Raw genomic sequence first — 24,839 nt, forward strand, 5'->3', positions numbered from 1 at the left:
GACTGGATGAACATTTAAATGAAGGGGAAGAACAAATGTGTAAGCAAAGAGACTGCAAAATCTAGCTTGTGGTAGAATAAAAATACATTTAAGACTCAGCAACTTGCTATAGATTGAGAGACAAGGTAGCTAACCCAAGGCCCTTAATGAATTGCAGCTTGCTCTTTCTGTTCATCTGAATCAGCCTCTAGGCAGAGAATTCAATTTAATTTTTCCCCCATCAGTCAAACTGAAGAGCTGAAAAAGCAAAACCAAAGACAAGGGAGGCAGCAGGTGGAACAGGCTTGTATGAGATCAGCACCATCCTTTCTGTGTCGGGAAGAGCACAGGATGAGAGGGTCTATGCTTCGCCTAGGGGTGGGCCCAGGAAGTACTCTCCCTGGTGGGAGGACTGATGGCTTTCCTAGAGGACAGGGACCCCAACAGTGCTTTGTGACCCTCATGGTTTTGGCCTGTTTGAAGCAGAAGAAGATGCAATCCTGTTGGGTTTTATTTGAAGGAATTTGGGGGCCTCCATTTGCTGTGTTTGAAATCAGGGTCGACAGAGAGATCTTTTGAGTTATAGGAGGTTCCAAAGTCTCTTCTACATGAATTGGAAAACATGTACCTTAAGTCTGAGCATCTGTCTCTCAGATACCTGCCATGGGAAGGAGAGGGAACCATTTCTTAAAACTCTACATGGATAACTCAGTCCCTGCAATTAAATGTATGGATGTATTCTTCCAAGTGGGGTGACATGGTCCTTGCAAAGTCTCTTTTTCCTCCCTCCGCCAGTGTAAATATACAGGAAGTATATATAGACAAACATTCACAAGTAGATACATAGATAGATGGACAGGTAGTCAGTCTCTTCCTCCTTTTGACCAGCAAGAGTCGTCATATCCCAGCTTCGTCCTAGGAGTTTCCCAGCATCCAAGCTCAAGACATCGGCCGTATTGTCACCTTTGCTCTTACTGCGTTTTCCACCCAGTAAGTCTCCATCCACCTTCTCTCCTATCCACACCACCGATCTCTAAGGGCTTTGCTCAAGACATATTTCTCAGGAAACCTTATTGTTCTATTTCTACCCATCAATCTGTCCAGTTGATGACTTCCAGAATATCAGCTTTTACTCTGTTGCCCCCTTGATGTGGCTTCTCTGTATGTATATCTGAAGGTCAGGGAAAAGTTACACTGGTCTCTTTCTAAAAAACTAGATGTGAAGCACAGAAAGACAAACTGAACATGACTCACATGTATGTGAAATCTAGAAAAAGTGAACCTCATTGAAGTCAAGAGTAGATGATTGGTTTGGGGGTTTGAAGAATAAAGTTGAAAGAATTGGAAAAAGGGAGATGTTAATCATACAATACAATATTTTAGTTATACAGGAAGAATAAGCTCTGTGATCCATTTCACAGAATGGTTAACTATAATAAATTCATCATATATTTCAAAATTTCTAAAAGAATAGACAAGTATTTTACCACATACAAAAAGATAAGTTATGTGAGGTGATGGATTTGTTAATGAACATGATTTAGTCATTCCAAAATATATTCCGAAGCATATGTCAAAACATCACATTATACTTCATAAATATAATATCTAGTTATTATTTTTCATTTAAAAATAATTAGAAGTGGTCTTGTGTGTACATAACTTATTGGGTTTAGAGCCAGTATTGCTTTATTCACTAAGCTGGTAAATAAAGAAAGGGACTTAGAGGCAAATGGAGGATAGTTTTGTCTGTTTTCCTCATATTCAGAGTTGGACACACATAGAAATTAGTCTTATTTATGAAAGTTAGAACCCAGTTTGCATAAATACTTTGAGACTTTATGTGTTTATGTGTGATGATAGAGTTTATGTGTGATGGTAGAAACTTGTGATTGGCATCCTGATTTTGCAGATAGTTCCTATTGACACTTTTCAGCACCAATAGTTGATGCCTTCAAATGCAAATAATAATTTATGTGTACACTTCACTATCTTATAGGCTATATTGAAGACTGAAAGAAATGGTTCAAATTGATTCTCTCTCTCTCTCTCTCTCCCTTTCTCTCTCTCCCCACATGTACATGCATGTAAATGCATAACTTACTAACTTTCTGTATATGATTGTGTATCTATATACCTATCTATATAAATGTCACTTACTATACAAAGAGATAATTTTTCATGCTGCCAGAATTTTAAAAATTGCTGGATTAAATTGAAATGCATCAAAGTTTCTGCAAGCTCTGTAAAACTTTGAGATTTTCAGAAGTTCATACAGAAAAGGATTTTTCTCTGAATTGTAAGGTTGGAACTTTTATGACTTAGAACTTCACAAATGGTGAAGAGCACAGCCCTAACAGTTAAGAGATACTGGGAAGGTTATTTCAGAACTATACCTGCCCTCTTTCTATAAACTTGAGCACCCTTTATTTCTGGCTTCATTTATTTCACAACCTGTAAACGTTTGTGGAAAAGAAATGTAAACATGGGGGGATTATCATGATATGCTAGCACCAGTTCCATGGAAGGAGACTTGAACCAAGCATCAGAAAACTGAAATCCTAGTTCCTTTGGTCAAAACTTAACTTCTCCAAAATTGAGTTTCATGAAATAGGAGGTGGGTGTGCTCACCTGTTATATGCCAACCACTGATACACAAAGGTGAATCAGGCATAGATCAACTCTGCCTACAAAGATCAGAGGTTGCTTAAGGACATGCGTTTAAGTTAGTAATGGCCACCCTACTTTCCTTTCTGGATTATTGTAAGTTTCAAATGTATGTGAATAAGCCACAAGTCAGAATAATAATAATAATAATTATTTATTATAGTAATAAATTATTATTATATATTATATAATAATAATAATAATTATTATTATTATTTAATTGTAGTTTGATTCAGATATTATACTTCAGTTCACTTATGTAAATGAAAGAAATCCCTTCTTAGTCTCTTACAAGTTGTTGTCCTGTCCTGGATATAAAGGGGTTAGAATCTACCTCCTTAAAATAAGTGAACATGGAATCAGACTCCATCAGTTATCCAGAAGGTTCTCTTTTATTTTCCCAGAGTCCGAGGTATCCTCTGGATTTTTTTCTCATCCCATGAGTTGCGCGATCCATCCTGACCTGTTTATTTTTAATTATAGATATTTATGAGACAGATATTTCATGAACGCGTTGTATGTATTCAAGGAATGTAGACACAACTAAACAACAGACAAATTTGAAAGATATCCCCATATATCACCCCATGTTCAGTGCTCAATAGAAACAAAAGATGAGAAAGATGAGAGATGAGTGGGCTGGAATGCTTAGAAAATGCTTTTTGTGAAGGCCAGATTTGCGCTCGCTTTCATGGGTGGGTAAATTTTATTTAAACATAAGGGTGGCCTATCCTTGCTGTCTTGCAAAGATGTGGGAGTATAAATGAGCCTGATATCTCTGGTGGCATTGAGGCATTCCATTTCACATCATCCATATCAAAGCAGTAATAGAAAACAGTGAAAGAGCACAACATTTTGCATTTAATATTGGCTCAGATATTAGCTAGTGAATATTTTTACACATATGTTCTGCTTTTCCTGGGAGTATGGAATCTGACCTTTCTTTATCTTCATGTCCCTCAGAATATCGTGTGTGTAGGAGTTGTTCAGTAAATTGCTTTTTAGTAAATGTTGCTGGATTGTTTGAAGTGTAACTAGAGACTATATGGAGTTTGAAGAAAAAAGACATAATTTTATGAAGGGATTTATCCCTAAAACAGGCAGTGATGGCCATTGGAAGTGGATTTATACCCAGCTCAAAAACACTAGTTGATCTGGCATCTTCTTTGCTAAGATAGCCAAACATGGCTGCATTTTTAGTTGGTCATATTCTGGGGTTTTAGTTGGGTACAGTGGATGCCTACTTGAGTGTGTTAGCACTTTGGTGTTGGGATGGTCCGGGGAGAACACCTGTGTTCCTGTTTAGCAGTGGTGCTTACCTTCTCCTCATTTCATTGTTTTGCAGCTCTACAGCTCCATGGACTTTGGAAGAAGGTGGCAGCTCATGCATGAGCGCATCACACCCAACAGGTTTTACTGGTAAGCCGCTTCCCCACACGCATCACACTCTTGGTAAAGAACTATGAGAGAGCAGAGTACTGTGGGTAGCCCTGGACACCTTTAGCACTTGAAATCAAATGTGATCTAGCCCTTTGGTACTCAAAGAGGAGTTCATGGATTGGCAGCAACAGCATCACCGGGGAACTTGTTAGAAGTGCAGAATCACAGGCTCCATTGAGATTTGTGGAACTGAAATCGGCATTTAATATGATCCCTTGAGGATCCTTGTGCCCATGAAAATTTGAGAAGTACTAGATTAGAAAAGGGTCATGATCGGGTGCTCTTAGGGACATTCTAAGCTCCCTTCTTTTTCAAAAAGCATACATTTTATGTACCTATTCTTAAAATAACCAGTATTTCCCCAAATGTACATTGAAGAATAGTAATGGTACTAAAGTCTTCTCCTTTCATAGGAGGTTTTGTGGTCAAATAAATTTAGGTTATGATTACCCAGGTCTACATTCCTGGAGACTCACAATTCATATTAGGACCCTGGAGGAGCTTGAGGAAAGATGCCTGCCAGGCCTGGCATCACCGATTCTTGAATTCATTGCACACAATCCTGCCCTCCCGTCACACCTGATAATTCCTCAGAACTACCTCCATGGTGCAGCATTTGAAAACACATTTTTATAAGTGTGACTCCATGTTTCAAATGAAAAATTAGCCCTTCCTCTTAATCAGAAAGTGTTTTCATTAATAGGTGCATCAATTCTTAGGCGCCTATTGTTTTTACCTTGGTTATAACAAGTTCACTATAAATTTGCCTTGTACGATTCCTTGCTCTACTGTGAAAATGCTTCTTACCTGTATCTTGCTTTCATTTCAGCAGAAAAAGGAACAGACGAAGGGATAGGATAAATCACAGACCAAAAAGTATCTACTATACTTGATTATAATTAAGTATCTACTATACTTAATTCAAAACCAAAACCAAAATTTACAATGTCTGAAAGTCACACCTATTACTTCATTTTTCAAACAGCTTATTTCTGTTCCCTTTTTTTAAAAAAAATCACACGATAGCTATTTATGCCTTGCACAACATTGGCTGTTATGTGTGTATGGTGGGGGACAATGGTGACAAGTATCTTGTGTACATATACATTCACCCCCACATCTTTGGAAGCAGTGGTTTCACCTGGTCCCCTCTGCATCCACAGAACTATGTCCATAATTATAAATGGTGATTGCCTATGCCTACTGTAAAAATCAACTGGTTTATAGTACACAGTTCAGAGTGCCTGGAAGAGAAAGGGAAATTGGGAGTATTTCTCTCCACTCAACACCTGGTCTATTCTCAGTACTTTTGTTCCTATGGGCCAACTATTATTTCAACTATAACTCTTATTATAGCTATTATTTGGTCCATGTTTGATACTCCAGATTTTTCAATAGACTAAGGCAGAATAAGGTAATATTTGTTTTTCTGATATTCCAGACAACTAACTATAGCCTTTGCTCAGCTGAGATGGACCAATTTCTCATTGTGCCATTCTCAGTGTGCTCAAAATTCCCTCCAAATAGAGGAAAAGGGCTTCTGCTGTTTCTGGAACAAACTCTTCTGATGATAAGGCAGTCGGCCAACTCGGGAGTCAAGTTGATGGAGAAGGAAAGCACAGTAGACTGCATGAGCTTTGTCATCATTTCTGAAGGAAATTAGATTAAGTGGATGAAGGGCCGCATTTTCCTATCTTTTGCAAAGAACAAGATGAGAATGCTGCAGCTGCTGCCCCCCGCCCCACCCCCTTTCTTTGTGTAGCAGGAAGAATAAATCCCCAGGTCCTGATAATTGTATTTCATCTCTCCTCCACTCTGTGATTCTTTCATATATGCCCCATGGGGAAATATAAAAGTTAGTGCCCGTGCTGGCTAGCCAAGGGGTAGCTGAACATCCCATTTTTGTAATTATCACTTCTCGGTTTCTGATGTATAATTGCCGAGATTATTCTTTTAGGTGTCATAGGAGTCACAGAGGAAGAGCCTATTTTATGTAATCTGTTTTTTTTTTTTCCCCAAAGACAGAATCCAAGGTTGTCTAAAGTGCTAAACCATTTATACAGAGAAGACATGGTGCTGTACATATTAGGGATGTGTTTTATATCGCCTTAAGAAAAGACAAAATGTGCATCTATCTGAGGATAGAGCAAAGTTCAGCTTCAGTGGAACTTCTTTAACCTATGTTTTCCTCATTCTGTAATGGGAATAATGCTTTTCCATCAGTTGCATAAGGTTTTTGACAGAATCAGATGTGATCAAGTGGAGACTTGGCAATTTCACTTCTCTACTTTAGACTTACAATCTGTAAATTATAGGTCTTTAAGTATGCTGTGCTGAAGTACTTGAAGTACTTTAAGTAATATGTTGATTAGCAATCCTTAAGAACATAACTTATAAATGAATTTTTTGCTGGGCCACGAATGTGAATGACATTCACATGGTTGGGCAATGTGCCTATGGACCCCTGATAACTTCTGAATGGGTCTAATTTATTGTCAAGAATCTACACCTCACCCTAACGTTGTTCTCTAATCTCTTGTCTGTTGTGTTGGTTGCTGTAATGTACATGGAAATACATTGGGAATTGAGAGGTGCTATCATCATTATCATTATCATTATTTTTTTTTCACTTTTTGTTTGTGCCCCAGAGTGCTTGTGGGGTAGGCAGGGTGTGGGGTATGGTATCCATCAACATCAGTAATAAAAGCTTCATCTGGAGAAAATATTTTGTTTCTATGAATTCTAACCATTCTAACACCATCCGGAGGTCACCTAGGACTCTTTCACCCTGAAATGACTCAGCCATCAATCTCATGTCTCAGGAAAAGGAAAAGCTGACCTAAAAGCTCCTAGTTAACCTGGTTCTGGGTTAGCACGTACTCCCATTCATTACCCCAACTGCTTCAGAAGTAAGAATTTGTAGGGAGAGCATGTGAGTAGAATAAATATCCTAACATTTCCCCTTCACTCTTCCTATACTTTGCTTGGGTAGAGTGGTAGTCATGGGGAGGGGTGTTCTGTTCCCCCGCCCCTTTATAATCCTACTGAGCTGCAAATGAATAATATTCCCACCTTTCCCTTGGAAGATCTTTACCAGGCAGGCACACTCTGCAAGTGGAAAGGTGTTTTCTCTGCACATCCAATCTGAACAATTGTGGCTCACAGCTTTAACCCTATGGCCCTGCACTCTTCCCAGGTGTTTGCCCTCTTTGGGAATTCTTTTCAATTACATCACAGAGGGATCAGATCTTCTTGAAGTCCCTATAAAACTGGAATTTCCTGCCAGTGCCTCTGATTTCTAATGGCATTCACTAGTATAGAATCGTGAAATGGGAAAATAATATCTCAAGGGTTCCCCTCTTTTGCAAACATAGTCATTTGCAATCTCTTCTTAATTATTCTCTCTACTGAAAGGGAATGAGATCCTTCTTATCATTCTACAAGAAAGTGTTTTGATAAAGTAATATCCATTAAGATGTCAGGAACTTCAGTTTTTACCCCCTTAACCAATTTCTGGGGCGCTTGGATTGCAATATGGATAGTCTTGAGAGTTAGAAACCCTCTAAAATGTCAAGGGGTATAGAAGTTCCAGATCGGACATGTTAGAAGATGCAGGGCAAGGGAGTCTTGAAGACTGCTCCTTGATCTGCTCTGAGGCTAGATCGCTACTATAGAGTGGCTGATGTGTAATGACATTCAGAATGGGCTCTCGGTCTCTGTTGTACTTTTCTGAAGGCCAGCCTGCAGAATTGTAGATTTCTAGTGGTGGTTGTATCAACAGCTTCTAATCTGCTCTTTAAGAAAGGCCAAAGAGTCAATGGTAAGAACAGAAAGGCAAAGTGTGTCCATCTTGGTGTGTGTAGACAGGAGGTCCTGGAAAAAGTCCTTTAACAGAGAAAGGGGTGGCCTGGAATAAAAGTATACAGCAGAAGTCCTATCTTACATTGTTTTTATTTTCCAAGTCTCCTTTTTATGTGCATAATACTATTACATGTGAATTCGTACAATCTGCCTTTCCCCTCTTAATCTTCTATTACAGTGATTTTATGTCCTTATAAAATCTTTATAATCATCACTTTTAATTATCCGTGCAACATTTCATGATGCAAAGATACATCCTTTATTACTCGGGCTTATTTTTATTGGACACTGAAAATTCTCAGTTTTCATTATCATAAGTAATGGTTTCATTGATATTTTTATGCATAGTTCTTTCTTATCTAGAATTGCTTTCTTGGGCCACTGTCCTAGGTAGCCCAAATAAAAACTTGATTGTGTTTTTCCTAGCATCAGCAGAGTATTAGATTCCATTGGTGCTGTCTCTACATTCAACCCTGAAAGAATTTCTGAGTAATGTAGTTTTTACTGAATATTTTCTTCAGGGAGTTGCAAAAAAATACATGATATCACACAATTCATGACTCTTTCTGAAACTCTTCCATCCACATCTGTCTCTTCTATGTCCTTATTGTCATTAAGAGTTATCTTCTCACCATTTTTCATGGGCTCTAAGACAATTTTGTTATAGGGTTTTATTGTCTACTGTCTATTCCCTTCCAGAGTTCCCATTACACCTATGTCCTTTCCCTCAATTATCATAGCTTTTTAAATATAGAACCATCTTCCATCTCTCCTTTACTCCCCATTTATCACACTCACCCATCCCCAGAAAATCAGTATAATATTCCTTATGTGCATATTCCTTGGGATATGGGGGGTGAGATATTGGTAATAGAGTTTAATATTTCTGATTTAAGTATGACTAGAAGAGAAGTTGTTACATCAAAAGTTGTACATTTGAAGTATCTTAAAATCTGTCACAGAAATCACATGTTATTGTATATTCCAATCTATAGTATATGACAGTACCAGCCCTTTTATAGTTAATATACAGTTTCTTCTTGTGGTAGAAAGTCTTCAAGATGGCCTCCAATGATGTCTACCTTCTGGAAATGATGACATTCTATAGTCCCCTTTTCCATGAAAGCAGGCTGGATTTAGTGGCTTGCTATTCTTGAAGAGAATGAGAAAGAGTTACAATGAGATTTCACTTGGGAGGTTTAGTTATAAGACAATGATTTTTATCATGGGTGTACCATCTTGTTTACTTGTGAAGAGTAGGCTGTCATGTTATCAGCTGTGCTATGGAGAGGCCCCTGTGCCAGGGATATCTCTAGTCAAAAGGAACAGAGGCCACAGTTCAGCAGCTTAGCTTCAGTGAGGAACTGACTCCTACCATCAGTCATGTGAGTGAGCTGGGTCTGGAAACAGATCCTTCCCCAGCCAAGCCTTTGTATGTGGCCGCAGCCCTGAGAACACTTTGAGAGAAGCCTTATGAGAGGCTCTGGTCACAGAGGCACCCTTTGTTTGGGCCCAGATCCTTACTCCCAGAGATAGAGAGGTAAATATTTATTGGTTTTTAGCTCCTACATTTTGTGGCAACTTGTTACACAGAAATAGAAAACCAATACACTTCCTTCTGATCTTTATTTTTTGATGATGGGTTTTAGAATTAAAAGCTCTTCTTCTGTCTACACACAACCTCCTATCTATACATACTTCTTCTGTTTTCTCATCATTGCCATCAAGCCCCCTTCACCTCTTGTTTGGGTCTACCCTTGTTGTACAGAAATATCACTGTGCTCTGGAATTTCTGGCCACCCAATACTCAGACTCTATGGGATTTAGTGATTGATTAACAGACCTGAGAGCCATATCCTCAGCTTGAGTGAGGCTCATTCAATGCAGTAAGGTTTTCTTGCCTTGTTCTGTGTTATTTTATTTTATATTTTGATAGCATTTGGATAGGACTGCATTTTCTAAGAATACAGTGGATTGTGAATGTGTATGTGTGCACACATACACATGAACCATGGGTATACACATGTGTTTTCAGAGAAGTGCCAATTTCACTTAAAGTATAAGAATCTCATGTATCTCTGTCCTGGACACCCATCTTGGCCAGGTAGCATCTGTGGGTGTGGAAGATATAGGGTGGAAGTGAAAATAGTGAGTAATTACCTTTTAGTAATGTAGCTGGAGTGAATTCTCTGGTACCTCTCACCTGAATTTGAACTTTGTGGGACTCAATTTTTCTGGAATTTTTCCTGTGTTTTGCTTAAGTGGGGAGGGGGAAGGTTGGTCTCTTTTGACTGAATCAAGAACTCACTTTGATTCTAGATGACAGTTCCTGAAGAACCAATTGCCAACTCATCCTTTGACTATTAATGCATTATCTACAATGAGACAGAAGTTAAGGAACAGGCAGAATGGCTTGAGATTGCTTCCTGGAAAAATCAAGATCTTTTCAAACAATGTTAACATTATGCGCTGAATTTTTGATGCTGTCTCCAAATGTGCATCCACAATTTTGCAAACATAGTCATTTGCAATCTCAAGTAATGGGATTTAGGCATCGACCTGATATAAGGGATCAGATTTAGAGGCCCTTTGCAAACCAGGGTATGCCACAAATAATATTTAATTCCGCTTTCCCTTACATATTTAAAGTGGTGCAGCAATTTAAAAATACATTACATTCAAAATAATACGTGCAAGGTCAGGAGGGGAGAAATGAAAGCTCAGCTTGCAAACAAACTGAGTTTTACTTTGCTGATTGGGGCCACCCAAGCTATATGGCTAGTAAATCTTGGCTATGGAAGAGGTAGTCAAAATGTGGTGTTCAGAAGATGTTCATGGTAATCAACAATGCACCAAGCAAGAGAGCATGCTCAACTCTTAGGATGAAATTAAGATGTGTTGAGTTCCTAATATCATGATCAGTGCATCTGAGTTCATGTTTCACCCTTCCTTGGAAAGAGTGACATGGTTAAATATGGAACTCAAAAGACAGTCACATCCACTCACCTAATCCAGTGTAGCAAAAACTAATATGTAAATGGAAGTACCATTTCCTTCTCTTTCTCTTTATCGGTGGCCAGTGTCTCCAGAGTTATAGATGCATGGCTTCCAAATTCTTATTACACTCAGACAATTCTGCAAAGGACAGGAGAAATACTCTTTTTGCTCAGAGATACTGGAATCCCACTGATAATAAACGTTCATAGGGAAAAAAATTTGATTATTCTCACAATTGGGAATACTTGAACCTGTTATTGTCCTATAAGGGCTGTGGTCAAGAAAGCCACTGCAAAGAGTAGAGTGCTTTTGACCCCTGATGGCTTCCTGGAAAACTCAGATTGCTTATTTAGTGATTGCATGTTACACAAAGAAGTGAGGATGGCTGAATATATTGATAGTAATGAGTTGTTCTCTAGTCTCATGAGTAGGGACTATGTGAATTTTAGAGAGGAAAGAAAAGGAAGATGTTAAGATGAGAATCTCAAGAAGCAAGTACAAAGTGATGACTTGGAGAGTGTTTAAAATGCAGGTTGGAAACCAGGGTACAGACAGGAGGGATCACACTTCTTGCCACTAAGAAAATCCGAGTGTCCTGCTCTTGTGTGGTCTAGGGCTATGCAGTGTCTGCTTAGGCTGTTCTTATAAAACACTATAGACCATGTGGTTTAAACAGCAGAAGCTTACTTTCTCACAGTTCTAGAAGCTGGAAGTCTCAAATCAGGTATCCAACATGGTGGGTTTCTGATGAAGATGGTGTAGAGGGAGGATAAGCTCTCTGGTGTCCCTTCTGGTAAGGGCACTAATCCCATTTTGAGCACCCCACCCTCATTAAAACCTAATTACCTCTCAAAAGCTTCATCAGCAAATGCTATCACATTGGAAGGTAAGGCTTCAACATATTTATTTTAGGGAGACACAATTCAGTTCATAAAAGGATATAAAATAGGAAGGGACTAGGGAAGGAAGACCCCGTGCCTGGGAAGGAATGCAAATTTTCTAAAGAAACATTCATTGACAAAGAAAAGTCCAGGACCAGATGGATTCTCAGCCTAGTTTTACCAGACCTTCAGAGAAGAACTTACACCAATACTCTTTAAATTATTCCATGGAATAGAAAAGGAGGGAACCCTATCAAACTCATTCTATGAAGCTAGTATCACTCTGACACCAAAACTACACAAAGACACATCAGAGTAAGGAAACTTCAGACCAATATCCCTGATGAGCACAGATGCAAAACTTCTAAATGAAATACTGCCAAACCACATACCAAAACACATTTAAATGAGAGTGCACCCTGATCAAGTAGGGTTCATTCCAGGATGCAAGGTTGTTTCAACATACAGAAATCAATAAACATAATGCATCACACTAATAGACTTAAAGACAAGAACCACATGATTATCTCAACAGATGCAGAAAAAGCACTTGAAAAATTCAACATCTATTCATACTCAAAACACTAAAAAACTAGGGTTAGTAGGAACATAGCTCAACATTTTAAAAACTATATATGTTAAACCCAAGGTTAAAATCATTGTAAATGGAGAAAAATTGAAAGCATTCCTTCTAAAAACTGGAACAAGATAGGGATGCCTTCTTTCACCATTCCTATTCAACATAGTCCTTGAAACCCTAGCCAGAGAAATTAGAAAAAAGAAAGAAATTAAAGGGATACAAATAGGAAAAGAAGAGTTCAAACTGTGTCTATTTGCCAAAGACATGATTCTATATTTAGAAGACCTGAAAAACTCCACCAGAAAGCTTCTAGAACTCATAAATGAATTCAGCAAAGTAGCAGGATATAAAATCAACGCCCCAAATCAAATGCATTCCTATACATTAGCGGTGAATCCACTGAAAGACAAATTAGGAAAACTACTTCATTCAAAATAGCCTCAAAAACCCTAAAACAACAACAACAACCACAAAAACCTGGGAATCAATCTAACAAAACAGGTGAAAGACCTCTACAATGAAAACAGGTGAAAGACCTCTACAGAAGACTAAAGAAAGAAATTCAAGAAAAACTCAGAAGATGGAAAGATCTCCCATGCTCCTGGATAGGCAGAATTAATATTGTCAAAATGGCCATACTACCAAAAGCATTATACAAATTTAATACAATTCCTATTAAAATCCCAATGATATTCTTCATAGAAATAGAAAAAGCAATCATGAGGTTCATTTGGAAAAATAAGAGGCCCAAAATAGCCAAAACAATCCTGTGAGAACATTGATGAGGTGGCATCACAAAATCAGACTTTAAACTATATTACAGAGCCATAGTAACAAAAACAACACAGTATTGGCAAAAACAGACATGAAGACCAATGAAATAGAATAAAAGACACAGAGACAGCTTCATAAATACAGTTATCTCATACTAGACAAAGACATCAGAAAGATAGCCTCTTCAACAAATTGTGCTGAGAAAACTGGAAATTTGTATTTAACAAAATTAAGTTAGACTCCTATCTCTCACTCTACACAAAATTCAACTCAAAATCCATCAAGGACCTAAACATTAGACCAGAAACCCTTTGCCTACTAGAAGAAAAAGTAGGCCCAACTTTCCATCATGTCAGCTTGGGAACCAACTTCTTCAGTAAGACTCCTAAAGTGCAAGAAAGACAATCAAGAATCAATAAATGGGATTGTGTCAAACTAAAAAGCTTCTTCACAGCAAAGGGAACAATCAAGAATGTGAACAGAGAGCATACAGAATGGGAGAAAAGTTTCTGCCACCTGCATGTTATATAGAATATTAATAATCCAGGATATACAAAGAACTCAAAAACTTAACACCAAAAAATCAAATAACTCAATTACTAAATGGGCAAAGAAACTGAACAGTTGCTTCACAGAAGAAGAAATATGAATTATCAAAAAGTATATGAAAAATGTTCAACATCTCTAGCAATTAGAGAAATGCAAATTAAAACTACACTGAGATTCCATCTCACTCCAATTAAAATGACAATTATCAAGAATACAAGTAACAGTAAATGTTGGTGAGGATATGGGCAAAAGATTCACTTATATGCTTAAATTTGGTGCAACCACTATGGAAAACTGGGAATAAAACCATCATTTGACCCAGTTATCCCACTTCTTGGTTTATATCCAAAGAACTTAAAATCAGCATACTAAAGTGATGCAGCCACATCAATGTTTATAGCAGCTTAATTCACAATAGCTAAAATATGGAACCAACCTAGGTGCCCTTAACAGAAGAATGGATGAAGAATATGTGATATATATACACAATGGGCTGTTACTCAGACATAAAGAAGAATGAAATTACAGCATTTGCTGGTAAATGGATGAAATTAGAGACTATCATGCTAAGTTCAATAAGTCAGTCCCCCCAAACCAAATGTTCTCTCTGATATGCAGGTGCTAACACACAATAGGATGTGGGGGAGAGAAGAATAGAATTTCATTGTATTAGACAAAGGGGAATGAAGGGAAGGGAGTGAGAATGGGAATAAGAAATACAATACAATGAATTAGATGTAACTTTCCTATGTTTGTATATGGATACATAACCAGTGTAACTCCATATTGTGTACATCCAAAAGAACAGGATCCTATTTGGAACGGGTTATACTCCATGTATGTATAGATTGTCAAAATATATTCTACTGTTAAGTATATCTAAAAACAACAAATTAAAAAAAGAAAAATCCCAGGGCAGAAATGGCAAAATCATATAGGAAAAGACAGAGAAACAAGGCCAGAACTACAGAACTACAAATGCATTTTAGCCATTTTAAACCTGGATGTAGGCATGGTACAGTTTGTCGATGACACTCAAGGAAAGGCAGAAAAATAAAAAAGAAAATTATTGCCTATAATTTTACTACTCAGAAAATACCTCTTGGGGAAAAGTCAAGTATTTCTAAATAGACATTTTTCCCTATAATAATATAATACAGTTTTAAGCATTTTAATATTTTTAATCAGAATTGAAGTCATGCTATTTACAAAATTTTACATCTTATAAAAATGAAATTGAACATTGTGTGTACCAACCTTTATTCTTCCTAAACATGATTTAAAATTTACATTACTCACATTGTATTCTAACTGATGACAATATAATAATTTAACCATCTTTTGTTATTTGACATTAATTTTTCTTCTGAAGTTTTACTACTAAAGAAGACATTGTCATATTGTTTTGAAAATTTTACTTATTTGTCCAAAATGATAATTGAAATATTTTAAGGATAATATATATGTATGTATGTGTGTGTGTGTGTGTGTGTGTGTGTGTGTATATACACACACCAAATTGTTCTCCAGGAAGTTCATACCTGTTTCTACTCTAAAATGCTTTTTTCTTACATCTTATACAAATTTAAGAGAGTCATATTATTTAATATGAAAAGATGGATTTTTTTCTTTGTTTTAATTTTCATTTCTTATTATATCATGAATTTGGACATTTCATATATTTATTAGCCATTGCATTTCTTTTATGTGACCATTTGTTTTTGTTCTCTTTTTACTGGGTTCTTTTTACAGTCTCTCACTTTGTTTCAGTATTATCCCAAGTTTATTCTTTGGTTTTTAATTACATCATGATTTTAACATACTTTTTTAAATTGAAAAGTCATGTTCTCAAATCTTTATTTTTTTCACGTATGATTTTTTCCATTACTTTATTTTTAGATAATGCCTTTAAATTGTGGTCATATAATTATTAACTAAAGTGTTTTCATTTGTAATGCTGCTTTATTAAATGGTATATATATATTTTATATGTTATGTAATATATGTTTGATAATACATAAGACATGCTTTAGATAACGATGTGAATAGTTATCTATTTCATCCTTTGTCTATATACTCATTTAATCATTTTAACAATTTAATAATTTTCCCTATTGAGGGATATTAAGATTTATAAAATTTCTATTTTGTTAAGTAAAATGAAGTATGATGAATGCCTTCCCATTTAATTTGACTGATGTTTTCTTGCAGAGGAAACTAGCCATAGGGACTCTTGAGGTTGGTGGCATTTGTCATCTTTTATTCTACTAGGTTGGTCAGTCCTATGTGCCCTGTGGTCAGACCACACTGAATTTAATTATTGCTCATAATGAATGTAGTGTCTAGCTTGGCAGAATTCTCCTACAAAACATAACAAACAAAACAAAAATAGAGCTTTTTTTCCTTTTCAAAATATTCACTGCTTATCTTACTCATTTATTCATCTAAATGAATTTGGAAGCACCTTGTCATGTTCCAAATTCCCTCAATAAAGCAATTGATTAGACTATTGATTAGAATTGCAATGAATCATTTGGAAGGAACTGAAGCTATTTTCAATATCTAGCCTTCATTTTGATCACCCAATTTGTCTCTTTTATTTTATTTCTGTGGGTTCGTCAATAAAGTTTTATAGGTTCCTTTATATTAGCCCTATGCATTTTTAGTTAATGTTATTCTTAGCTATATTCACCTTTGTTTATTATAAATAAAGATATTTTGCACATAGCCTCTTTATTCTGGTTGGCATGACCAAACTAGGTAACCATGAGACATATCTGTAATTTGCTTATGTTCATATGTAGTTGATGCCTTAAGTTTCTTCCCATGGTAAAGAAATATATTTCTAGGACATTAAGTGACTCAGAGAGTGTGATGTGGGAAGACATTCACCTGTGGGGATACTTGGGCTCTAAATAGGAAGAGAGTGCTGTCTTTAGTAGAGCTGTGTGTCATTGGACAGTTGTACTTAACCTCTGCAAAAAGGACACCAGCTGGTACATCCTGCTGTGGCCTCTGCCTGAATGTCAGTCTTCTCAGCTTGGCACAGAACTGCTCCGTAAGTATGAGCTATAAAATTAATAATAAAACAAATTAAAACATGAGAGGGTAATTGGAAGAAACCGTCACCCTCGTTAATTTGCTGACAAATTGTACTTAGCATCTCCTTGAAGCTAAGTAAGTTAGGGTACTTCCAGTATCCCCCCGCCCACATTCAAAATCTTCAAAACTTATTGCCAAAAAGAGTTTGTATTTCTGACCTGTTTTTCCAGTGATCAGCATATGGCTTATTATGACACTTTTAAAGCTACTGTTTTTAGAGGAAATTATTTTTGGCTTGATGTTAATAAAGTGATAAAGCCCAGAAGATCATACTGAAGCTTGTGTGATATCAGATGGCATGAACTTTTAGCAGTTATGATACAAATGTTGAGACAAAAGCTTACAGAGTGCCCAAGGACCAGGGCCAGACAGGGGAGCACCAAGAGAATATCTGAGGAACTGTTAGGATTGTTCAAGGGTTGAAGGGCTCAATTTAGCCTGGTGTACCCAGGGAAGGCTCCATAGAGGGGTCAGAATTGAAAAATCCTGGAATAGGTTTGTCAAGTAAGATAAAGAGGAAGATTTTCCTGGGAAGAGAGAATAATTGGAACAAGGGGCAATCATGGTGTGTAGGTCCACTAGGCTGGAGTTTCTTAGCCTCCACATGTTGACCTTTTGGGGTGTTTACTTGCCCTGTGCATTATAAGTCGTTTGCTCAGATCCGTGGTTGCTACCTAAGTGCAGGCTGCACCCCTCCAGTCGTGACAATCCATTAATATATCCAGTCATTGCTAAATTTTATCTTGAGAGGCAAAATATTTTCCCTCCCTGCTCCCAGTCTGTCATTGTGTTATAGTTAATGAGTTAGAAAAAAAAAGAGTTTATGTTGATGGGCAGTGAGAAATCAAACTAGGGACATAGACCAGATCTGAATTGTGAAGTATCCCAAACGCCAGATAATGGTATGGATGTGTCTCCCTCGTTAATTGGGAACATTCATCTTTTGTGCTATGGAATGGCATGATATTCATGTTTTATGAAGATTTATTAGCACTTGGCACTTTCTTGAGATGCTTAAGTACAGCTTTGTCCAAGTCTCTGTCAATAAAACCTCCCAGTTTTCCTCAGGACATGTGCAAATCATCAGAAGCATCCTGATCCCAGTTCCATTCTTCATCAAAAAATTGCACAGTTGTAGACTTTCTGTATTTCAAACATACTTTTTTAAAAAATAACACATTTTTGATTACAGTTTATTTGATAAAGCATCAAAGGTTTTTATTAAACCAGTCATTTTAACGCAACACTTTTTTATTCTCTTTCAATTATTTTGTATACATGAAAATAATTTTTCACCAAATTATAAATGATGTGTCTATTCATATCTTTTTAAAATCTTACTCTAAACCATTTTCTATACCTGTACATAGTATTCTAAAGATGGTTTTGATAGTGGCAGTGTAGTCCACCGAGTTGATATATTCTTGTTTACACTAAAGAATGATGGCAGGGTGAAAGTGGGAAGGACCCAGGGAGATTTTCTGCTCTAATGATTTCTCCAGCAGTGCTTTTGGAAGCTCTCTGTGGGGTCTGATAAATGATAAATGCCTTTGGGGGCTACATGAGGTGCACAGAAGCCTGTGGGGTGCTTAGTGATTAGGTCCATGTCCCCCCCCCTTTTTTTTGCTCCAGCCAGATTGACTCAAGTTTGTATTTTATTCATCTTGTATTTTAGGTTTCAGCACGAGCTTTCTTTCAAACACAGAGGTCCATTCATTAAAAAACAATGAAAATATTTAAAACATCCATTGATTTAAGCAAGCTATTTAGTTTTTCTAGAAGCTGCATATAGGTACCACAGTCTCTAGGCTGTCTTCCTTAGCCCTTTTATACATGCATTGTCTGATTTGGCAGCATAGACACTGCTTGAATGGTTGAAGTCTTTGCTAAACTACCTACCCCATTGTGTAGGAAGGACACTACCCAGTGATCCATGCTTCTACCAATGAACTCACCATGATTTGGTGAGAAGATAACTGTCCACACTTACATGGACATGGTTTGGGCAAGGTTAGCACTAATCTGTAGATCCAAGGCTGACACAGGATGAAAGGCTATGTATGGTGGTTGGATTAGAGGAAATGGGCCTTTTCATTTACTTGCTGGCAAATGGCCCTGGCATCTTTGAGTCATTCTAGCTTGTGCTATTCTTATAGGGACACCTCAAACAGGAGATTCCTTCAGGTTTTTCAGCTGCCAGCATGTTGCTTTTCAAACACAACAGTTTTCCTTCTCTTTGCATGTTCGTGTATGTACATGTCTAGCAACTGGCAGGTTCTATCAGCTTGACCACCTCTGCCTACAATCAGGGAAAAAAAATTTCAATTTGGGAATCCATGGTGCTTCTCTGCAAATCAGGACACAGTCTCCTCCTTTAGGTATCTCATCCACATCGGCTGCTTGAAAAGACAGCCCAGATGATGGATTAAGGACTTGTCCTGCCTCCTCTTCTGTGCCTGATGGCCAGTCCTGTCATAGTTAGACATGCTCCAACCTTTTTTTCCTAACAGTGTTCTGGAGAGCTGTCAAGTAATTTGGGCAGCACTGGGTACAATGGATGCAGAGAGGAGAGAGAGAGAGGGGGCCTCTGGGGGATTCCTGCCCTGCCTACTCAGCAATTTGGGTAGATGTAAGGAGATGAAAGAATTGAAAAGGTCATACCCTGGAAACAGTCTGATCTATAAAAGGCTCCAAAGTGTGCAATAATTGTCAACGAGTGGACCCAAAGCACCGGGGATTTTAAAGTGGGATGTTCATGCTTTTTTCCAAGTGATTCTGGGAATGAGAGCTCTAAGGTTCTATTTTATACATGTCTTAGCAAGTGTCATTAAAAGAAGTAACAGTGAAAGACAGTTGTTCCTCAGTATCTGCAATGACTACTGAGGATGCTCATATCTGAGGATGCTCAAGACCTGTATATAAAATGCACATAATGACACCCACCTGTATACTTCAAATCACCTCTAGATTACTTACACCTAAGACAATATAAATAGTTATTGTATTGTTTAGGGAATAATGACAAGGAAAAATGTGTGCACATATTCAGAACAGACACAGTTATTTCCCCTCAAATATTTTCAACCTGAATTTGATTGAATCTGTAAATGCAGAGCCTGTGGATATGGAGAGCCAACTGTGGAATAAATACAGATGGGTTTCATGACTTTTTCTCACTTTGGTGGAAGAGGAGATTTGGCACAAAGATTACATGACTGGGGGAGACATGCCTTCCTCCTTTTTTTTTTGTTTCTTTTCTATTTTCTATGTAATGTGAGATTTATTAGGATTTTTCCAGAACTGAAACCCAAGAAGAAAAAAAATCCATGTCCTGTGAAGTGTATCGGAAGCAACATTTGAATGGGAGTCAAGGCTCCTTGCTGCTAATTTTACTTCTGCTAGTGAAATATCAGCAGGGCCTTTGGGTGCTCATAGGATTTCCCTGGCTTCCTGCGTCCTCATCTGTACAATTCAAAGGACTGACTAGAAGGTATCAGAGCTCTGCTCTTATGATTACATCCTAGAAGTCTCTGGTTCTGTGCAGACTGGGTGTTGATCTCCAGTGTCTGATGATGATGGTACAGGAATTTTTGTCCAGCCGTCCAACAGTCAGAGGGAACCTTGTTCTCAGATGATGGCCAAGGCAGAGGTACAGTGCATTTTACCTGAGGTGCTCGTAAAAAATCAGATTTCTGTTTGCAGAATCTTGGGCTCCACCAGGAAATGCCCAAGGTGGATCTCTGGACCTTGGCTTCAGGAATCTGCATTTTTAATATGCTTTCACAGCAATTCTGTAGCAGGTTAGATTTCTGAGTCAAGGGAGGTGACAAGGAGATAGTTTTGAAAACCAGGGACAAGATAATATGCTACCAGGCACTAACCAGACTAACCAAATTCTCTAACCAAATCCCTCTCCTTCCCAACAGAACTTGAGATCATACTAAAATGAGTTCTTCCAACCAATGAAGACATTTCCACCTCCAGGCATCTTTTTAAAATGCATACATTATTGCTAAATGAGATAGTATATTTTAGTATGCTTCAAAAGTTGCAAAGTGTTATTAAAATGCTTTGTAACTGTAAAATGTTGTAAAGATGTAAGCCCCTTACATCTATTAAAATAATGTCTATAGTTTTTATGAACTCATAGCATGAACGTGTATGTTTTGATGTACTTACTGAGGATTTCCATTCCAGAAGCAGTTTTGAGCCCCCCTTCAGTGAATAGTGCATATATGCAAAGCAGTCTAAAGGGCAGTAGGACCTTTAGGTGGGCTGTTGTTGTAGCTCCTGTCTCTGTCTGAAGCATTAGAATCATCCATCCAAACGCATTGCCACATGGCTTCGTGATTTATGCCTTTCCACTCTACTCATTGGGCACTTAACTCAACCCCTTGACTGATGATTCCTGTGGTTTGTTTTGACCAAGTTTAGCAACTTGACACAAGCAACTGCTTCTAATATGTGTGCACAGTTGGGCCCACCTCTCTTGCCTCTATCATTGCATTGAAGCTGCAGCCCTCACACCCCAAGCCCCATAAGGAACTATAGAGCCCACCTGAGCTGCGCCTCTGTGAACAGCCTTGCTCTGCTGGAATCAGAGTAAAGTGGGGCCTCCCCTCAAGCCCAGGCCACATGAACTTGTTCTCAGCTGGCTGTTAGATGTGACAGCAAAACAAACAACTGCTATTTTAAACCACTGAGTCGTGGCATGGTTTATTATGCAGCAAAAGCTATTCGGATATAGAGTAGGATAAAGAGAATTTGAAGCAAAGGGTGATGGTGACATTCAGGATACAGGTACAGCCTGGGAGGGAAGATCTGGGGAGTCAGCATCAGGAAAGTTTTCTAAGTTGGCATTTTAGTGTCGATTTCTCTTAAAGGTGATTTCAGTTGCAATAGGCAGGGCCTGTGTGTGTGTGTGTGTGTGTGTGCGCGCCAGGGCAGGGGGTGGGGGGCGGTCCACTAGTGTGGCCAACAGTGGTAACATCTCAGACAGAGGGAGAAGGAAAAGAGCTCAAAGATTGGAGAGCCATGAGGTGTGTTAGATCAGTTCATCATGAAACCTAGGGTCTGTGCCTGGGGGGAGAGAAGCTGGTAAGCCTGAAAAGAAGACGAAAATGATAATTCTGCAGTGTCAAATTCTAGGTTGACTATTTTGACAATAATCCAGTGTGTACCCTTGAAGGGTTCTACTCAGGGGTGAAGCATGCTTGGGACTGGCCTTTAGAAAGGCATTCTTGCAGCTGGGTGAAGGACAAACCATAGAAGGAAGAGTTTGAAGGGGCTGATTCGAAGGCCATTACTGTGGGCAATGGGTCCTGGAAAGAGGAGCTGGAACTCTGGGAAATTCTAGAAAATGCACTTTGCAATTAGAAAAGCGAAAGGACATCTTAAGGAATAGAAAATAAATTTAAGTCCTTCTCCAGTCTCAGACTGTTATTGCCTGGAGTGTATAATGTCTAGAGCTTGAGTTCTACTAGGAAAGAAATCAACAAGTTGTAGTGACCACAGATTTATAGTCTTTATAGATAAATTGTTAAAATAAGTGTTCAAATTCAGCATGATATTTACACACCTCTTGGAAAGTGTGCTCTGGATGCAAGTGTAATTCACCCCGGAGTAAAAAGGACTGAAGAAAGTTCCTTGAGTGGTTTTTATCTGTTTGCTTTTTGGGATGGAGTGGGTGATGTAGGCATTTTTCCCTTGGTCAATAAACTTTGGAAAAGAGTGTGGTATGCAGAAGGTTTACTGGGGGGATATGAGGAATAGCAGCACCTTTGAGGTGTGGGGGAGACAGTTTTGGACCCAGGGAAAGATTGGGCTGCTATGAAGTTGTAACAGCTGGTCTTCTGAAAGCTTGTAGCTGAGACAGCCCTTCAGAGGGTTTAGGTCTTTATACCTCCACATTGACCAGCCACAAATGTGGTCACCATCAGGAAAGGGTGAAACCTTAGTGGGGTGGATGTCATCAGCCGATAAACCTGAGGGTGTCATCAGCCTTCCACCCCTCAACATCGAGGAGTGAATACCTAGAGTGGGGGTGCAGATGGCATGGAGGTGCTTGTTGAGGGCTTCTCTCTCTCAGACCATGTGCTAATTCAAAGGTATGTGTCACTGCAATTGTCTTTTTCACACACATCAGGCAGAATAATGTTGTGGCACCATGCATGGGTTTGGCCAACAAGGTGGTACTGCTTATTAGCCGTGTGATCTCGGGCCCTCTTCTACGATGGGTCTCATAAAGGTTGTGTGTCGTGCAGATTAGAAGACAGTGGAGCTGGCTTTTGGACTAGGAGATTGAAGGCTGGTGTTTTGTGGTTTTCTTTGATTTCAAAGTCCATGTTGTCGAGTCTAATTGCTGGTGTTGTTGGGAGGTTAGATGCCACACAAGGGATCCTGCTCTGTGAGAGGGTGCTTGTTGTTTCAGAGACTCAGAGGCAAGAGAAATAAAGGCTGAAAATTCAATGAAGGACAAAATGGAACAGGCAGGAGGGGGTGGAGACTGTCAGGCCCACACATGGGGTTTATATGCCTTTGCCAGTGAGGGCTAACCCTCTTATAAAAAGGACAAAGCCCAGCCAGTCAGAACCTCACCCCCTTTGTACTGACACCACTATCCGTGTTTTGTCCAAGAAGCTCCCTGCCATGGAGTTTTGGACTTTTCTCTGTGCCATGGATTGCACTTATTTAAGTACTTTCATATAGTTCCACCCCAGTACCAGGCTCCATCAGACACTGTTTGATGGAAGTGATGGTCTTTTAGGCTCAGAAGTCTACCCTGGTTCTATAGAGAGCCTCGTCACCTGCAGGTGTGATTGCTGAACTGGGAAGTGAATGAAACCAGAGAGAGAGAGCAGCTGGGGAAGGTGGCCATGGAGAAACTTACTGTTGTATGTCATTAATCACTAATTGCTGAATGATTTTATGATATGGCAGCCATAAAATATCACTTGAGGTTTTACAGCCTGTTCTAGCTTTAAGAAAACAATTCCTTATGTCAAAATGACTATTAAATTAAGTGATTCCATATTAAACATCCTATGGACTCCAGATGATTTATGAGGCTATGTAATGAATAAGAACCTTTCCTTCCAGCTGCTCACAGGAAACCTACAGCCATTTCTGGAACAGCCATTGACCCTGGGAACCCAAGAAATACACTGGTTTCTAGGAGATACCTGGACAATTAGAGTTCAAAGGGAATCTTGAGAAAACAAACCCCGAACCCTCATTTTAGAGATAAGGAAACAGGCCCAGAGAGGGAACGTGACTTCACCAGGATCACCGTGTAGACAGAGTGGCAGTACTGTATCTGTCATGCTGCTGTTACTATGAATTGCATATTTTTTCCTGTTATTCTCAGCCATTCTTACTGTCCCCTTTCAAGAAAAGGCAAATCAAATCTTAGAAAACTCTTTTACACATAACCTCAAACATGACCACTTCTGAGATAAGATGTGGTGTTTTTCAGCTACACCTGTTTGTGGTTGCTCTCCTGCGTTTGTTTGCTTCTACACATTCTGCACGGGGTTTGAAGCAGTAGATGGACTAATGACTGGTTTGGGCCTTGCAGTGTGTTTCCCCCAGAACATTTGCAAATGTACCAGGAGCACTTTGGGCACACTGTGTGGGCCCCAGCCACAGTCCCTCCTTCAAGGAGCTTGGAATCCAGTGGGGAGTGCTCATCAGGTGTCACATGCCCCAGTGTTCCCCTCTGATACAGACCACTTTTGTCCTAGAAGAATACTGATGGCTTGTGTCATGGGTGTCCCAACAGTGGTGGTGCTTGAGTTAGGTGTAGCAAAGTGAGATTTCACTTAGCCAAAAGGAGGGAGGGAATGTTTCTATCAGAGAAGCAGCAGGGGCTGAAGGCTCAGAGGCAGAAATGAGCGTGATGATGTGGAGGTCTGCGAGGAGGGTGGGCTTTCTGATGCATGCTGGGTAAGCCGAGGCCAGGTAGGAGGCTATCTGATTGGGAGCTGCTGAAAATCCAGGCAGGGGAGTGA

At 38.8% G+C, this 24,839-nt stretch overlaps 1 protein-coding gene across 1 annotated transcript in view; it reads left to right on the forward strand.

The window, feature by feature from the left end:
• Nucleotides 1-24,839, forward strand: part of SORCS3 (sortilin related VPS10 domain containing receptor 3) — a gene marked incomplete at both ends in the record, with an annotated part of 577,733 nt that overhangs the window by 353,439 nt on the left and 199,455 nt on the right. Inside the window, one exon of the mRNA XM_081268651.1 lies at nucleotides 3,992-4,065. Within this exon, the coding sequence (XP_081124777.1) occupies nucleotides 3,992-4,065 (74 nt within the window). The remainder of the gene's footprint in view (nucleotides 1-3,991; nucleotides 4,066-24,839) is intronic.

Source organism: Spermophilus citellus (assembly GCF_964194105.1).
Source record: "Spermophilus citellus genome assembly, chromosome: 15".
Taxonomy (NCBI): Eukaryota; Metazoa; Chordata; class Mammalia; order Rodentia; family Sciuridae; genus Spermophilus; species Spermophilus citellus.